At 38.2% G+C, this 18521-nt stretch overlaps 1 protein-coding gene across 1 annotated transcript in view; it reads right to left on the bottom strand.

Annotated features, from left to right (window-relative positions):
* Positions 1 to 2239: 2239 nt before the first annotated feature.
* The window catches only part of glra1 (glycine receptor, alpha 1), a 128162-nt gene continuing 111880 nt past the window's right edge, over positions 2240 to 18521 (bottom strand). Inside the window, exons 8-9 of the mRNA XM_072264512.1 lie at positions 15698 to 15844; positions 2240 to 2521 (exon numbers count right to left, since the gene is read on the bottom strand). Of these exons, the coding sequence (XP_072120613.1) occupies positions 2240 to 2521; positions 15698 to 15844 (429 nt within the window). The remainder of the gene's footprint in view (positions 2522 to 15697; positions 15845 to 18521) is intronic.

The raw sequence follows: 18521 nt of genomic DNA, 5'->3' as shown, positions 1-18521 counted from the left end.
GAATCTCTTCTTTCCTCAGATTCCCTGAGGTAGAGGGAGATCGATAGAACAACACTGAGTAGTTTATTAACTTACTTCATGAACTACATCAGTTAAACAGCATTATTCAAAATAGGACACTGACATTAAACATTCACTCCAGAAACATGAAACAGAATAGTTCTGAAAATGTTTAATTTGGATAGGTTCAGAATTCATAAATATATCTTTATATACAGAGATTGCCTAAATTATACATTCTCTTCAAAAACAAAGAATTAGCAATGGGCAGATTACTATTTCATTTATACAAGCCAAAAATATCTCATATTCTGTTTATCACGTATTCATGCAAAAATTACATAAGTGTAATGTACAGGATTTATTACTGTATATAAGTGAAACAAATCTGCCTGATGCAAATTACTTCACTTCGTGCTGATGGTTTTCAGCTAAGAAATTTAAAATGATTAATTAAGGTTACACCAATTCTTAATTATTCCTTTTAACGATTCCCTTGTTTTGCATTCCATACATTTTGGCACAGCTAGTTATTGACATCCACTCAACTAATATATTTCTCACTCAGTTTGAGTATAACCATGTGTGTAATTGAAAGCTATGCTTAGTCTAATGAGCCACTTTGAAGGAGCTTTGTGCTTTTAGAACTCCTGTTAATGGTGTTGCCACTTATTTCACATGATCCATGCATTCCTTAAGTGGATGGCCTGCAATCAATTGTAGTACAACTTTTCATATAAGCCTGTTGAACATCAACCAACATCTGTAACCTTCATTTTAAAATTAATAGTTTTGCATTGACGTACAATTTAACATTTGTTATCACAGTATGCTGTCATTCTACAGAAATAATGAAATGATCTTGGGAGTTGCTAAAGATCCTAAATCCAAACTCAAATCCAAAAAACTCAGTGTGGATTTAATGCAATATATTCCAGTATAGTCATGTTTTGATAGGGGAATGCTAGTCTCATTTACTTATCCAAATTCTTGATCAGCCATTATCAAGAAATACAGTTAATCCTCATGGGTTGATCATTAGTCAATAAAATGCACCAAAACAAGTTATGATACTTATTATTTGATTAAGATCGATAATATTGATGTCTTGAAAGCAGATCAATCACAGTATTTCAATCTACTACTTTAAATACAAATGGACATCTCTTATATTTGATCAACGGCAATTTATTTAGCTGAAATGAATCAATAACATGCTTCTATTCTTTTTACAATGTCATTAATAGCAAATAAATTTCTAAGATTTGACCAATAGTGACCATCCATCTTGTTTTAGGATCAATGGCAACATCATGTTCAGAATCCCTTTTGTAAAATAATCCCTCGCTTCCCACTGGATAAATTAATGAAATTTGCCTGATGTTGTTGATTGTACGATACATCAAATGTAATCCTGCTGCAAGACTAATAAGGCAGTTTCAGTACAGTTCAGTGGTGGTGCCTTAATCTTTGACTGAAATACAATCCAACAATGATACATATACAGCAAGAGGCAAGAGTAATTCAGTCGATGCTCGGTGGTTTGGGACATCCCAAAGGATGCGAATGCTGCCACATAAATGTAAGTACTTTCCTTTTAATTAACGTATATTCATGAATTTAAAATGCACACACTTAGAGCAACTTGTTATCCTTTCTAGTGTTAGTCCTTTGTTGCTAGATTGGAGAAGAGGTTGTTGAGTTCTGTAGCAGCTATGATGAAGTACTATTATGACGTAGTACTAAGAGTAGTTTACAAGGTTCAAAATGAAACTGTTTACTTAGATTGAGATAGAAAGTCTATATTAATGAGATTTAAACAGGACACAAAATGCCTTAAGAATGAAGAATACACTCAGAAATGTTACACAGGGAACAAGACAGAATTTTTAAAAAACTGGTGTGACCTTGAGTGGAACATTTCAGATCAAGCACATGAGGTTTATCATATTATACAGTCATTCCATTTTTTCAGATTTTATACAGATCAAATGATCACATGGAGGAGTCTAATGAACCTTTTATATATATTTAATATGAAAGATTTTTTGACTGCATCTTCTCCTCTGTAATGCATCTGTACTCCAGTTTATAAGGATACCTCCCTTCAGACTGACCATATATAGAAATTCTTTTCTTTACATATTGCCATATTCCAATATACACATGCTTTCCTGCATTGCTCATGTACCAGATGATGATATTCTTCCTGGCAGTGGAGTTTTCTCTTTCTCAGGACCTAGTCTTTATGGATATCTTCACTCCTCACGATCTTATAGATCACCCAGTAGAAAATATTAAAAATCAGGAAGACAAGAGGGAAAGCCACTCGTGATACCGTATCAATCTTTTTTGCTCGGTGAATGAAAAGTTTCCTCATTTCATCTGACGTTTTGGCCGGAGGTGAATTTGACTTTGTGTTATTATTGCCCTTAATGGCAACTCCATCTTTAGCTTGCAGGCAAGCAGGTCCCATCCCGTAAGCAGTGAAACTGAAACGCCCTTCTACTACCTCATCCTCCTGGAACAAATGAGAAAACGTTTAGCTCGTACACTGGCAAAGTCTCAGAGTGAAGACACATCTGCCAAATGAAATTTCACCAGATGAGGAATTTCCGAGAACCCAAAGTGAACCAACTGCTTCTTCCCACTGGTGAATGTCATGACTTAAAACACAATGGCGGAATTAGTCTTTTAGGTTTCAAGGCCTGATCTGGCTTCAATTTCAGATAGGTTCCAGAAAATGAACTCAAACACTTGCTTTAGCAAAGTATAATGAAGGTAACTGGATAAACCTGTAGCCAGAGATGAACAGCTCAGCAATGAAAACATTCATATTGCTACTTTGTGAGCAATAGCAAGTTTGAAAACTACATATTGCCTCAAATCTCATTCCCTTCAAATCATTTCCTTTTATTAATTGTGATAAAATCTATTGCTCCTTTTCGTAGCATCTTTACCATCAATATTTCTTTTTCATGAACTGGACATCTTATTGTAGGATCTATTTGACCAATTACTACTCTTGTCAACTTATTAATTATAACCGCACCTTTTTAACTCTTATTCTTCTTTTATGAAGGAAAACATATGCAATTCTTCCATAATTTCTCAGCCCTTATCTCGTGCTGCCTTGTTATATTATCAGGACAATTTGAAGATTGATTTAAGAGTGATGTTGATTGTGAACTATAAACGGTGCAACATCTTGCCTTCAAATTGGATGATGGGATATTTACTCTGTCAGAGATGGCAAGTTGTGGTGGTCATGATCACAGAAGGCCTTAGTTTCTTTGCATTTGTTTAATTTTGTCCCTATCTGTTGGTTTTATTGCACAACTTAGTCCCAATTCCCATTCTATTTTCCATTCGTATAGAGTCATAGAGCAATACAACACAGATATAGAGCCTACGGCCCAGTGAGTCCATGCCAACCACAGTGCCCACCCACGTAGTCCCAATTTCCTGCATTTGGCCCATATCCCTCTCAGCACCACTCCTCCATGCACCTATCCAGGGGCTTTTTAAAAGCTTCTGTTGTACCTGTCTCTAACATTACCTCTGGCAGTTCATTCCACCCTTTATGTGTGTGTGCAAAACATTGCCCTCAGGACCCCTTTAAATCTTTCCCTCTCACACTAAATCTTTTCCCCCTAGCTTCGGACTCCTCTACCCTAAGGAAAGACTGTTACCATCCACGTTATCTATCCCTCATCATTTCAAGTGGTTCTTTCAGCTCACCCATCATTCTAGATTCCAAAGAACAGAGACCTAGCCTGACCAACCTCTCCCTTTAACTCAGGATCTCTAATCCTGATAAACCCTCATAAATCTTTTCTGCACTCTATCCAGTTAGACCAGGTCTTTCTCATAACAGTTTGACTAAAATTGCACACAGTATTTTGAGTACTGCCTCACCAACGACTTATAGAGCTGCAATATAATGTGCCAACTCCTACGGTACACTCAGTGCCGTGACTGATAAAGGCCAGTGTGCTAAAACCTTTTAATAACCCTCTCTATATGTGACACTTTCAATGAACTATCCACTGGCACTCCTACGTTCATCTGCTACATTACACTCCCTAGTGGCCTACCATTCATGGTGTATGACTGGTTTGACATTCTAGATGCGTTACCTCATACTGATCTGTATTGAAGTCTATCTCCTACTACTTGGCCTACTTCCTTAACTGACCGAGATACCCTGTAATCTACAATAAACTTCTTCACTATCAATAACACTTCCTAATTTCATGTCATACTCCAAATTACTGATCAAGCCTTGTACATTATATCCAAATGATTTATATAAATAATGGGTATCAAGGGTCCCAACACCAACCCCAGCAGTGCACCACTAGTCACTGGCCTCCATTCTGAGAAACAACTCAACCATCACCCTCTGCTCTCTTCTTCCGAGTCAAATTGCAATCAACCTAATTAGTTTTCCTTGGATTTCATGGGACATAATCTTCTATATCAACCTATCATGCAGGACCTTATCAAAGGCCCTACTAAAGTCCAAAAAGACAACATCCACTACCCTACCCTCATCTACTTTTTGGTTACCTCTTCAAAAAACTCTGAAAGGTTCGTCAAACATGACTTTCCACACATAAAATCATGCTGTCTCCTTCTATTCGGACACTGTCTATCTAAATGCTGGTAGATCCTATTCCTCAGAATTCTTTCTGTTAACTTTCCCTCTACTGAAGTCAAGCTGACTGACTTGTAGTTTCTTGGCTTGCGCTTGCTAGACTTTTTAAACAATGGAACAACACTGGCTGCCTTCTAGTCTTTGGGAACTTCACCAGTGGCCAAAAATGAAGGAAATATCTCCACAAAAGCATCCACAATTTCTTCTCCACCCTCCCACAAAGTCTGTGGATGAAGTTGTCAGGTCCGGGAATTTATCCACGTTAATGCACTGTAAGGTTGCAAATACCTCCTCCCTACTAATAAGAATATCCTCTAAAACATCTCCATTTGTTTTCTTTATCTCTTGCATAACCACGATTTTCTCCTTCGTAAATAATGAGGAGAAATATTCATTAAAATTTCCACCCATCTCTGCAATTCAAGACATTGCCAGCTCTGCTAATCTCTAAAGGGGCCTACTTCTCCCTAGCCACATATTTACTTTTAATACAGCCATCAAACCTCATGGGGTTCTACATCTCTCTGCTCTCCTGATTTCCCTCGTAAGGGTTTCCTTTATCTTTTTAACATCGTCAAAGGATTTACTCTTCCCAGATCTCCTGAACCCAATGTATGCTCTCTTCTTTTTCTTGACCACTGCCTCAATATTTACCATCAGCCAAGGTTGTTTAAACTTTCCAGGTTCACTCTTCATCCTAACAGGAACATGCTGCTCCTGGACATTTGCTATCTCACTCTTAAAAGCTTCCTGCTTGCTATTTGTTCCTTTCCTTTCAAATAGGCTCACCCAATTTCCCTCTCTTAGATCCTGTATAATTCCCCCCAAAAGTAGCCCCGCTCTAGTTTAGGAACCTTTTCTGTGGACTGTCCTGTCACTATCTGAGAAATAATAGAACTATGGTCACTAGAGGTGAAGTGCTCCCTGACTGCTCCTTCAGCTTGCCTTGCCTCATTCCCTCAGAGGAGGTCCAGCATTGCATTTTCCTGTTCGGGTCTCTATATATTGACTCAGGGAACTTTTCTAAACACATTTCACAAATTCTACCCCATCCATTCCCTTAACACTCTGGGTGGCCAATCAATACCAGGGAATTTGAAATCTCCCACTAATACTACCTTATTATTCTTACAACTATGAGCAATTTCTCTCCACGTTTCTGCTGATTATCTATGTAACAACCACACCAGAATCACCCTCCTCTTGTGTCTAAGTTCTGTTGTCATTTGACGATCCCCCATGAATGTCATCTCTAAGTACTGCTGTTATGTTCCCTCTTATCAAAAAAGCAACAATCCTTTCTTGCTTACCGGTACCCCTTTCACACCTATAGCATCTGTATCCTGGAATATTGAGCTGCTGGTCCTGTCCTTCCCTCAGCCACATTTCTGTTATGGCTACAACTTCCCAATCCTCGGAGCCAATCCATGATCTGAGTAGGTCCACCTTACGTTAAACCTTGTGCATTGATGTAGAGGCCAAGTCATTGAGTGTGTTCAAGGCAGAGGTTGTCAGGTTCTTGTTTAGTAGGGGCACCAAAAGTGACAGGGAGAAGGCAGGAGAATGGGATTGAAAGAGATAATAAATCAGCTATGATGGAATGGTGGAGCTGACTCCATGAGCCAAATGGTTTAATTCTGCTCTTATGCTTTATGGTCTAAATACAGTTTAACTGAGTATTCCTTTCCCTGCCTTTACTGTGCTTCTGGCTATCCTGATCACTAATCCTGCTCTTGCATGCTGCTGCTTTATCCGGTTACTTACTCCTGCTCAGGGTTCCAAAATCCTGTCATCCCTACAAGATGTTTGACAGATTTCACATTCCACTGATCCTTCCTCTTTGTGGGGTTATGATTGGCCTCTGCTTGATTGAGGTTCAAGCTCATTAGCCTGTGTCCTCTCACGGAACATCTACACATTGTGCCCTCATCTCATTCCATACTTCAGAACGTTGCACGGTTTTTCTGTCTAATCCTCTCTTTGCTGTCATGTCCTTGCCTGCTCTTCTAACCATTTACACACGGTAGTGGATAAACAATGAGCCGTCCTTGTGCTGATTCTGATTTATGCCAGCTGTCATCTCTATAATGTGAGGTTATAAACAGCAGCAATGCGGGCAGTTCATTTCCGAGAGACACCCATTCAGTCCCTAATTTTGATTCAGAGCCTCACCTTTGTCTCAAATCAGAACTAATCCCTTTTGTAATGTGTGCCCTGTATGACTACAATATATGTCAGAACTGGATACGTTGTCTCAGAAATGCTGGGACAGAACAGCGCAGTGTACCATACACCAGAAGAACGAATGCTGGACTTGTTGCGAGGCAGTGAGAGGAAAACGAGGCACTGTGAAATACAGGACACAAACACAGTGCATCAGGCTAAGGACAACAGGACCCTTGGCAGAGAAAAAGCTGGCAGATGAAACAGGAGTATCAGATCCAATACCAGTTTCTCTAATTTCCAGTAATTACCCAACCCTCCCCCTTCTCTCTTGTTCCATTCTCCATTCTGACTCCTCTCTTACCTCTTCCTTTCTCCTTGCCTGTCTATTACCTCCTTCCCTTTTTCCCATGTCCTCCTTCCTCTCCTATCAGATTCCTTCTTCTTCAGCATTTTACTTTTTCCAGCTATCCCCTTCCAGCTGCTCATCGCATCCCTCCACCCACTCATTTACCTTCCCCCTAACCTGACTTCACCTATCACCTTCTCGCTTGTACTCCTTCCCCTCTTGCACCTTCTTATTCTGGCTTCTTCCCCCGTCATTTGCAGTCCTGCTGAAGGGTCTTGTTCAACTCATTATTCCTTTCCATAGATGGTGCCCAACCTGTTGATTTCCTCCAGCATTTTGTGAGTGTTCTATTCGATCCAACGATATGTGGGCATAGGTAATGTTAATGTGAATCCCAGGTACAGAGAGTGGGAATCCAGCTAGAAAGACACTAAACCAGGCAAAGTAGGCAACCAATTTTGGCATTAAAGTCATACTTGGCACAAAAGTGAAAAGTTCGACACAATCAACAAAGACGTTGCCAAGGCTTGAGGACCTCGAGTTATAGGAAAAGGTTGAATAAATTTGGATTGTCTTCTCTGGAACATAGGAGATTGAGGAGAGATTTGACAGAGGTATACAAAATTATGAGGGGCAGAGATAGAGTAAATGCAAGCAGGCTTTTTTCCACTGAAGTTGGGTGAGCCTAGAACTAGAGGTCATAGGTTAAGAATGAAAGGTGAAATAGTTAAAGGAAACCTGAGGGGGAACTTCTTCACTCTTGGTGCAAGCGTGGAACAAATTGCCAGTGGAAGTGGTGGAAGTGGATTTGGCTGCAATATTTAAGAGAAGTTTAGATAGGTATATGGGTAGGAGGGGTATGGTCCAGGTGCAAGATGATGGGATTAGGCAGAATAACAGTTTGGCATGGACTAGATGGGCTGAAGGGCCTATTTCTGTGCTGTAATGCTCTATGACAAAGTTCTAGGCACAAATGATGATCCAGGATTAATAAAACAATAAGCATACTGGCGATAATGCAGGCTTAATGAAATACCAGGTGTAAGGAGCAGAACTAGTGGCACATTGGAAACGTAGCAGAGGGATCAAACACAAATGGAAGAAACAATGTGCAAAACAGTGGGAATATTGTGTACTCCCTGTGTGAATATTCGGGACAATCATTGGGATTTCTCTACACAAACAGCAAGAGCACTATACATAGCAGTGGGAAAATTACCCACTGGCAGCAGGACTATTGTGCACACTGCTGAAAACCTGCAAAAGCTGCAGGAATACAATGCATAAACAGTCAGAGTATTGTTCTCATGCAGAATGCTGTGCAGAGGCTGTATAAATAAAGGACATCATCAACAAAAGCATAAAGTATAAACGGCAGGCATACAAACAACATAACTATTTTGCAGAAGGTAGCATAATGCTGGGCTGAAGCAATGAAATAAGCCAAGTTTTACTCTATGCTCCAAAGGCGACTGTGGGTTTCTAGATTCAAGGAAATACATTCCAAAGAAATATTAGTTCCACTGAATTCTTGAGTGGGGGCTAGGGTGGGCACAAAGGTACAGTACTGCGCAGAAGTTTTTGACACATATACATAGCTTGGGTGCCTAAGGCTTTTGCACAGTACTGTATCTACTAAATATCTACCAATTTTAGCAAAACCTGAAGACTCTCAGGTATTGTTTCAAGGGCAAATAAAGAGAGGATGGAGATGGATGAACTTCAGATAAATGAGAATCAACCCACACAGGAAATGAAATAAACACCTGCTTACAGTATCGTCTTAGGCACCCTAGCTATATGAATATATGTGTAAGATTTTTGCACAGTAATGTACTTGGCAAAAGCCTTATAAATACTCCATTCAGGTGATGGAAAGGCAGCCGCATTATGAACAGAGGAAAAGTAAATACACTTTCCAGCAATGAAAATACTGTCTACCGGCATCATAAACACAATGAGGAAAGGTGCTCTTAATACTTTGTAAAAACACTGGAAATGGAGAGCATATATAGCATAAATAATGTGCACAAGCTTCACAATTGATATAGATACTGTATGGGCTAATACAGCACAACTTATGTAACTATAAGCAATGCGGAAATGGATCATGTGATGTTAACACTGTGAAAGCTATGCCAACCATGAGTACAAGGAATATTGTGTGTAGCAATCAAAATACTGTCCACAAGCTAGGTAAAAACCATACATCAATTACAGGCAGCCAAGGGATTAACCATACTCTGTGTAGATAATTGGCCATATTAATCTCAAGAGTATATACATATTGAATATGGTGCAGAAAATATGGCACAAGCATTTAAATATTGTATAAACACAGGCAGTATAAGCATTATTAATACAGTGCACAAACAGATGGAATCACCAAGTTCAAAAGGTATAAATACTGAGTACTCTGTAGCAAGACAGAGCACAAATGGTATAACTTCTGTATGAAGGCAACGGAAATAAATTGGATCAGCATTATAGATACTATTGATAGGCGATGTAAGTATTGATTTGAAGTGATATCCATACTGTAAAAGCTGCAGCAATAATAAGAACAAGCAATATAAATATTGTGCACTGATAATATGAATACCAAGCAAAAGCAGAATCAATGCTGTGCAAAAGGAGCAGAATTATTTTATATTAAACTGTATTCAACAAGTATTGAGAACAATTAGTACAGATACGCTGTACAAATTGTTGAAATACTGGGTACGAGCGGTATAAATGTGTACAGACTGAAGATAAGAAATATAAATCTATGCACAAATAATGGAAATTCAGAGCATGTGACACAATTACTACTGGAAGCAATAAAATATCAAAGCACACTGTAAATCCTGTATACTGGCAGTCAACGTTCCCTCTATTTTTTTTTACAGCTGCGCCGACCAAATATCGGTTTGAGCAGGAAATATTTGCATGGCCTGAAAAGTGTGCATCACTTTAAATGTTTTGTTTTGTAATATGCGTATTATGTTGTTGGCGTTCAGAGGGCTGGCAGTTTATAAACAAAGAGCTACCAACTTCCATTCTGTATTTATCGTTACAATTTATAACAGCACTACAACTTGAAACACTGACAATATAAATACATTGAAGCTCTAAAATGTTTCAAAGTAAACATGGTATGTTTATGATTTGGAAACTGTATGGATAATATTCATAAATACAACTAATTACAAAGTATCTTGCAATTATATTATCGATTTCAAAATTATATTAGCATAATTTTAAAATTATGTGAACATAATTTCAAAATTATATTAAAATTATATAAAAGAAAATTCCAGCTGCTTGGCAACTAGTGCTATGTGTGTGGGAGCATTTCAGTTACTGTGCAACCGCACACCCATGCAGCGCATCTTACAGGGAACAGTGCTGGCAGTAGAAATACTTAGCACAAACAAAACTCAAACTGTGCACAGGTAGTAGAAATAAATAAAAGCACAAACAGCATAAACACTGTGTGCAAGCAATGGAAACACAGACTGATTAAAAACTATATTGTGCATAAAACACAATTTAGAAGGGCACTATATCAGGCGCTGGGCTAGTTTTAGTCCCAGTTTTATCTGTATTGGAGGAATTCCAGTGCACAGAGGTATTCTCATAAGTATCCCAGTTTGTGGGTGTTTTGCATGTTTGTTCATATTAACACACGCAAAGTGCAAAATTACCCATGTAGTCCCTTGCCTTGTCTGGACCTCTCCAAGGAACTGTAACTATTATTGGGCATAGTGGAGGGGGCTATGAATGGTGTATGAAATAAGCCAACACTGAAGCCTCTACATTGCTAGATTGGACACTGATGGGGCAAAGGTGGACACATTAGGAAAGAATTAAAACAATTGAAGTCTGTGTCCACAAGAAAGGAGAAGGCTATAGCTGCTGAGAAACCTGCTCCATCATTGCTTTGAAGCTGAACGCATCTTTGAGTTTGCAACAGTCTCCCTGCAACACGTTCCTCTGAGGAATGCCTGATGAAACCTGATTCTTTTCCTTAGGGACTGTCTCTCTGTTCTCACTTTTCATCGCTACCCTGTGTACAGTTTTCTTTGTGCTAAGTGAATCACACACACACAAATGTGGGATTCAAAGTCACAAAATATAATGTGTGTGCCAGGAAACATTGGTTCTACTTCACTGTCAATTTTTCACTTCAGGCGCACAGCACCAAATTAATTCCGCCCTACTTAACAGATTTTCTAGACAATTGAATACAATCAGCAGAAGATCTAAGCACATGCGGTATAAATATTGCAACAGAAATACTGAACAGAAGTGACATGTACTCCTACAGTTGAAGTACCAGACCCATGGTATAAATACTGCATAACAGTCATTGATTATACTGAGAATACAGGGCATAGATAATGTGTACAAGCAAAGGAAGTACTGAGCAGAAGCAGAATACCAAAGAAAAGAATAGGTACTGTGTCCAAGCTGCAGAATTATTTAACACATACAGTATAAACAACTATTTCAAGTGGTGATATTGTGAACAAGCAATGCAGGCTAACCATTCACCTGTTGATATACAAGTCATGAGTAATGTAGGTATTATATACAAATGGTGAAAATGCTGAATGCTCATTGCATAATTACTAATTGCAACAAAAAGTACCAAGCACAAACAGATTAAATACCATAGGTTGGAAATGTTACTGTGCGCCCAGAAGTGCCCTTGCACTTGACATTGCTGCCAGTTTAGCTTGCCAGCTGAAGGAGAATAAATTTCATGCACACACAACATGCAAAGCACCATGCACAGAGCTTTAAGCATGGCGTTGCACAATAACCATGTGTAAATACGCTTGTCTGATGGACAGCACAAACTTGTCTGTGCACTGTCCTGCCATGACCAGATTTCCGGAAGCTGTTAGCACTGCTGATGGATGCAGTAAAGGAAGATATGAAGAGAGCAAGGATAGATAATAGCACCGAGCATCACCCAACTCTGATTTGGACATCGTGTTGGCAGAGGTGGACACTACAGAACATGATTAGAATGGCCTAGCCCATCCATAAAATGATAAGGAATTTAGTCAAATGTTGCATTGGATCACTACATTCTGCAGCATTCTATAAGGGAGCAGATGACTGAACCTGTTTCTTTCTGTCTATTTTCATGTTCCTATTTTCCTGTAAGAAAACGAGAAGAGTAGCAGCTACTAGTTGCAGACTCTCTTGTAATTAACACACTATCTGACTTGAAGCTATATTTTTCTTCCTTCCTTTTGACTGGGTCTGAGTCCTGGAACTCCCCATCCAACACCATCGTGGGAGTACCTTCACTAGAAAGGCTACAGAAGATGACTAACCATCATCTTCTCAATGGCAGATAGGGATAGAGAATGAATGCTAGCTTTGACAACAACATCTACGTCTTGTCAATGAATTAAAGCCAGTACTGTTTCAAGCAAATCCCAACCAGCAGGCACTGCAACCTGCACCGACTTCTGTTGCCAGCTATACCTGTTGACCCTGGCACATACACTGAAGAGTGAAAACAGATACTCAAGCTTATTCCAGAGAAATCTTGCAGGTTAATTAAATCTGTTACAATGGGAATTTGTAGTCAGCTTGAAATGGATGGGTTGAAGGGCTACAAAATAAACAGTATACAGGCTGGTATAGAGGTAATCTGTACCAATGTGACAGCCGTAGATATATAGTGCAGTCGCTAATGTTTCAGTGAGCATAGTCAGTTGCTTCTCCTCTTTCTGCACCAAATGCTTTCAGGTTGTTGAATAATTGCTGAACTTCTTACTTATTGCTCCTTATCTGGAACTAGCAAACACTTCACATTAGACCTCCTTTTGCCTTACACAGTGACTTCCCCTCAGCTTTGGGAACTAAATCTCTAAATCGTGTATGTGTCCGGGACAAAGAAGCAGGCAGGAAAGATCATTGCAGATACTACTCACCCAGCAAACTGCCTTTCCCAAAAGTCTCCTTCTGGAAAGTACTATAGGATTTTTAAAACAAAAAAAACTTCACACCGGTTTAAAAGTTTCTTCCTCCAGGCAATTAATCTGATTATATTTAGCACCCCACCCTCCTCTGACTATTACCCCCATCACAGCACTGCACAGTAACACTTAAAACCACTTTTTATAATGTTGTTTACATTGTAAATACTTGCCGGTATTTATATATTTATGGAAATTTTATTCCATGTTTGTACTTCTAACTTTATTTCATAATTGTTAAATATTTTATTATTTTCTTTTTTTATAATTGTTCAACATTGTTATTTGTTGCATGTAGCAAATTCTTCACACATGTAAATGTATATGGCGAATAAAGTTGATCCTGGATCTTTGGTCTCTGTGTCACTATATCATACATGCAAATACTGGTAAAGGCCATGTGCAACCATCGTTTGGGTCACTGAAATATTTGGGATTACCATTATAAAATTGCAAGCTCTAAGGAACACTTCTTGATATGATTTCCAGTGATTCATGTATTTTTGTTGTTTGGTATATTCCCATAGAATAACCTATTATTTAAGCATGAGTGAACAGCTATTGGAAAATCGTACTGATGCCAGAAACTCACTTCTTTCAGAGTCAGCATCTATTTTAGCAGATGGCTATGAAACCTAATGGAATTGAGTGCCCGTGCATAGATTGCAAAATCGACACCCTTCTTTTTTAAATTATGAATTAAACCTCAAATGGTGTTTCTGTACAAATAGATCTGTATGCTCACAATATACATGGAGATTAAATGAATTTTGACTCCTGGTTTCTGCATGATCGAATTCTCCTCTAGATAGCTTGAGCACAGAACTATATTTCGATTCTTCATTATTGAGGGAGAGTTACTCTACAAGGGAGAAGCTTTTCAGATGAGAAGTTAGATCAGGACCAAGTTTCCTCTCTCAACTAAATTAACTATTTCAGAGAAATGCAATACTATTATTGCTGTTATTCTGGCCAATATTTGTCCCTCAATCGACATCACTAAAACTGATAACATGGCTAATATTACACAGCTCCAGGAAGCTGATGTTTCCAATGTCACAATTGTGAACACAATTGAATGTTGGAAATCACTTGGGAGACGTTTGCTTGTTATCAATCCTGGCATCAAAACTGATTAACCCAGAAGACCAGATGATCCAATTCCTATGTGCCTCCATTACATGGAACCAGATTTAGCTCCAAGGAATAGGATAGGCATGAATCATTTTCAGTTATAATATACCTCTAATATGATGGGTGATTTTTGAATCACAGCCCACTTCCATTGCGCAATTTGATCATATTACAGTCTTACCAAAACTAAGTTAGAAATGTTACTTGCTTAATGCCAACAATAAAATCAGCCACTAATCTTATTGCTATCTGTGTAATTCTGCTGGCACAGCATGCTTGTCCGTTTGCATTCATAACTAGGTACTGAAAAATTTAATTGTTGATTAAGGAGCCATTTCACCGCAATGAGATAACATGTATTTTTCATTATATAGAATGCACAGGAATGATTAGAATAGGAAAGGGAAAACCCAATTGAGTGGGATAAAGATGCTTTTCTGAGATTGAGTTTAAGTGAATGGAGATTAATTCTATGTTTGACTACATCCCTGGAAAGCCCAACACAACACAGAAATTGACTGCTTCTATCTCCAGCTCTGAACACATCAATCTCACTACCATTGCCCACAGAAGAGAAGAAGATGAACAGAATTATATCCTTTTTAATGGGATAGAGATTTGTCCTTTCCCAGAAGTGAGGAAATATAATCAGAAACCATTACGTTGTCCATATTCAGTGCAAAGACTATTTTCCAGCCTACTGTGCCTGTAGCAACAAAGTAACAAAAAGTAAGGACATACTTTATATTTCATAATAATCTGGACTGAGGGCTAAATTATTTAAACTTGCCCTGTATCAGACATAATTTTGTCTGAGAAGGTTTACTAAAGTTGGAAGAGTTTTCAATTAAATATCTACTGCCCTGTAGAGAATAACACTTTACTTGTAATAATTTATTTTGATGAGGATCCATTTCCAAATCTCATTTTCTCTTTCTCTCTTTCTCTCTCTCTCTGTGTAGCCTTCTCTAGCATGGCACCAATTAAAAAGTTTGCATCGTTTGGATTATTTTCCTTGTCAAAGCTCTATTCTCTTCAGCTCAATGGAAGTAGCTTTCTCCTTCTCCCATCCAGATTCTTTAGTTCAGAATCTTGTCTATAGAAACATTGCACTTCCTTCTCCTGTGCTGAAGCTTCCCGAAACTCATCTCTGTGATCAATCTTTTATTCACCTCATCTACTATCTCCTTCTTGGCATGATGTTCATAGATAGATTCGTCCTCTGTAAAGTGCCCAGTGCCTCCTTAAAGGTACCGTAAAAATTGTAGTTGACACATCTCCCCAAAAAAATTCCTTTGTTTCTCTAGTTGAATACAGACCAGAGAATATCCTCTGTCACTGCCACTCTAGTTAAACCCCGATGTGTGCAGCAGGAAGGGTCTCTGTCCTTATCTCTCTAGACCCTACCTTATGCAGACGCCTTCGCCGGCGGAATTTCAGTAGCTCTTTATGTTGACGAGATACAAAGTTAACAGCTGCATATTCCAATAGTGCAGAGAAGACAAAGAGTAAGCAGACAGCCATCCAGATGTCAATGGCTTTTACATAGGACACCTGAAGTAGGGAAAGACAGTTATTATTCATACTTCTGCAGCACATAGAAACTACACAATCAAGCAAATAACCGTGGTGTGGTCACTGGGACAAGCCTTTCAACCATGTTGCCATCACTCAACAACTATAAAAGGATGGAGCAGGAATTGAAAAGGCAATTGGATTGACTCAAAAAGGAAATGTTGAAGAGATGGGAACAATAAAAGATCCAATAGGTACAGAAAATACTGGTTATTGTTGTCAGTACCTCACAAATACAGAAAAGTATAGGATAAGAGATCATGTGCCTGGCCACCATAATAACCCATTAAATTGCTCAGACACATCAATGGTGTGTCTTCTGTTGCCCACACACAATCCTAACATTTCTTTTCACTCCCCAGTGATTTACCAATTCTATTATCTACCTGAATCCCCTTTCTCCATTAATTATAATAAAATTCATTCAGGATTTAGAATTCTTTTAGAAGTGAGGTATCAGTTTACTCTGATTTTCTATTCTACTATGCATTATGCAGAAAAACAATCTTCTAATTTTTAATCATCCCTGAAGTTTGTGTTGTTTTTGTCTGTGCAACTAAATTCACTATTCATAGTCAGAATTGTTTGCTTCTTTGTAACACATAATCTACATCTCTTTACTCTAAAGACCCATATCATGTTTCTTTTCAGCTCTGTTTTCCTTTTAGAAATGAATGCAATTGCTTGTGTCTGTATAATCTTCTAAAGCATTTTTCATCTTGCTTTTTCCCATCTACATGTATCCTTTTGGGGCAGAAAAAAATCTGTAAACCAGAGTCCATATTTTGCTCAATATTGACATTGCAAATGTTCTGATTCCAGTCCCATTCCAGGGTATCTCTGAATTCTCTGCTCATTGAAAACTACTTCCCACTTTCGGTTGGGTGATTTTCGTTTGGCATTACAAACTTGTTTTTTCTTTCTCAGCCATTTTAATGAGACCAATTTTATATTAATACATCAGTTCCATCTCTATTTTTAATGCCGTGGTTTGCATTAAGTCTGCTTTAATTGAGTTCATTTTTCTCTGTTCTGTCTTTGGTCATCAGATGCATGTGGTAAATCTATGGTTTGTCAAATCCACTCACAGATCCAAGTTTTTGCCAATGTGCTCATTCTGAAGTGTTCATGTTTGAAGCCAGATTGTACATCCAGAAAATCTTAAAGCATGTGCCTCTACCATAAAGATTGATGTTCTTTGGAATTTGTATTATGAGTTCCTCAGCACAAATATTCTTATTTCATTCTATTAGTTTATTTTGTTTAAAATATGTTCCATTCCTGAAACTTGAGTGCTCTTTTGAGCCTTAGTGGAGCTTAGATTAATCCAGTTTCATGACCCACTGGACTCACGGTAGACATGTTTCCAGATCTATTCTCTTGTATCTGATTAAAAAACACTGCTTCTACATGTAACTACATAGAGACACTTGCAAACTCTCTGAATGTAAAGGGATTTCTTGTTCATTGTGCTTTACAAATACAGAAGTCAGGTAGTCATGTCTCTGGAATGCTATTGGTTACTGTGTCCCAGAGGAATATGATTTTAGAATTTTGATACAAAAGTGGTTTCCAATCAGGTACCAAGAACATTTCAATATTTGTGTCTCAGCGTTATTTCAAAAAATTAAGATAACTGATATTTCCAATACGTTTTTGTTCAGTTGTTGATTCACTTAACACTACTCTAGGAACTTTATATAATTATTCTGTTTACACCTAACTTTAGTTACTTTATGCATTCCATAACTGCCTTCTTTCACCTTGCAATATCGTCCATAAATACCTTCCTGCCATCCATCTCCATCACATATCTAGCTGTTTACTCTCTCTTTTTATATACCCTGTAACTTCTTTTATCTTCTTTCCTGTTCTGATGCACTCTTCTTTCTCTCTCCACTGGACTGCTGAGTAATTCTCACCAATTGGTAAGAAGTTGGCACTCTATGTTCAAGAGAGGCTTGTTGACAGAGCTTGTTTGTTGGAATGACGTGTGCTCTTAGAACTTCATATTGTACGTGTGTTTCCAGTGAACAACTGCAACAAATACACTTATAGACAAATCATCGACAATCCTTATACATGATTTGACACCAGTGCAACCATTTTGGATCCTCAATGCTCTCTCTCTCAATCTAGTGCATCGTAAAGGCAAGATGATACATTTCACTGTATGTTCTGATATTTTGATGTACATTTGACAAATAAATCTAATTTCTTAATCTCTTAAATTAGCCTTGATTGGATAGCAGATCAGACTAGATGGGCAGAATGGCCTCATTTTGCTCTTATATCTTATAGTCCTATGGTCTAACATAGTTGAACATGAATCCAAAAGCTGAAAGGACTTTTCTTCACAATCTGGAGCTCTGTTCCATGAACTATACTCATACCAGGTCTATTTTTACAAATCTTTACAGAGCTTTTACAAATCTTTACACATTTTTTACAAGTGTTTATAAATCAGATCTTTGCAGCCTAGATGTTAGTTGTTTTTTTTTCTTGACTTGTGGATGATTCTGCAAATTTAATTTCTGTGCAACTGCTTCCAGTGACAGAAGTCCACAAGAAGAGTCATGGCAGATGCTGAAGTACTTTTGTTGATCAGTTCATAACTAGCATTCCCATAAGTATGACCAGGAGAGTAAAAGGTGAG

Source organism: Mobula birostris, chromosome 7, assembly GCF_030028105.1.
Source record: "Mobula birostris isolate sMobBir1 chromosome 7, sMobBir1.hap1, whole genome shotgun sequence".
NCBI lineage: Eukaryota > Metazoa > Chordata > Chondrichthyes > Myliobatiformes > Myliobatidae > Mobula > Mobula birostris.
This window is presented reverse-complemented; position numbering and strand designations above follow the sequence as displayed.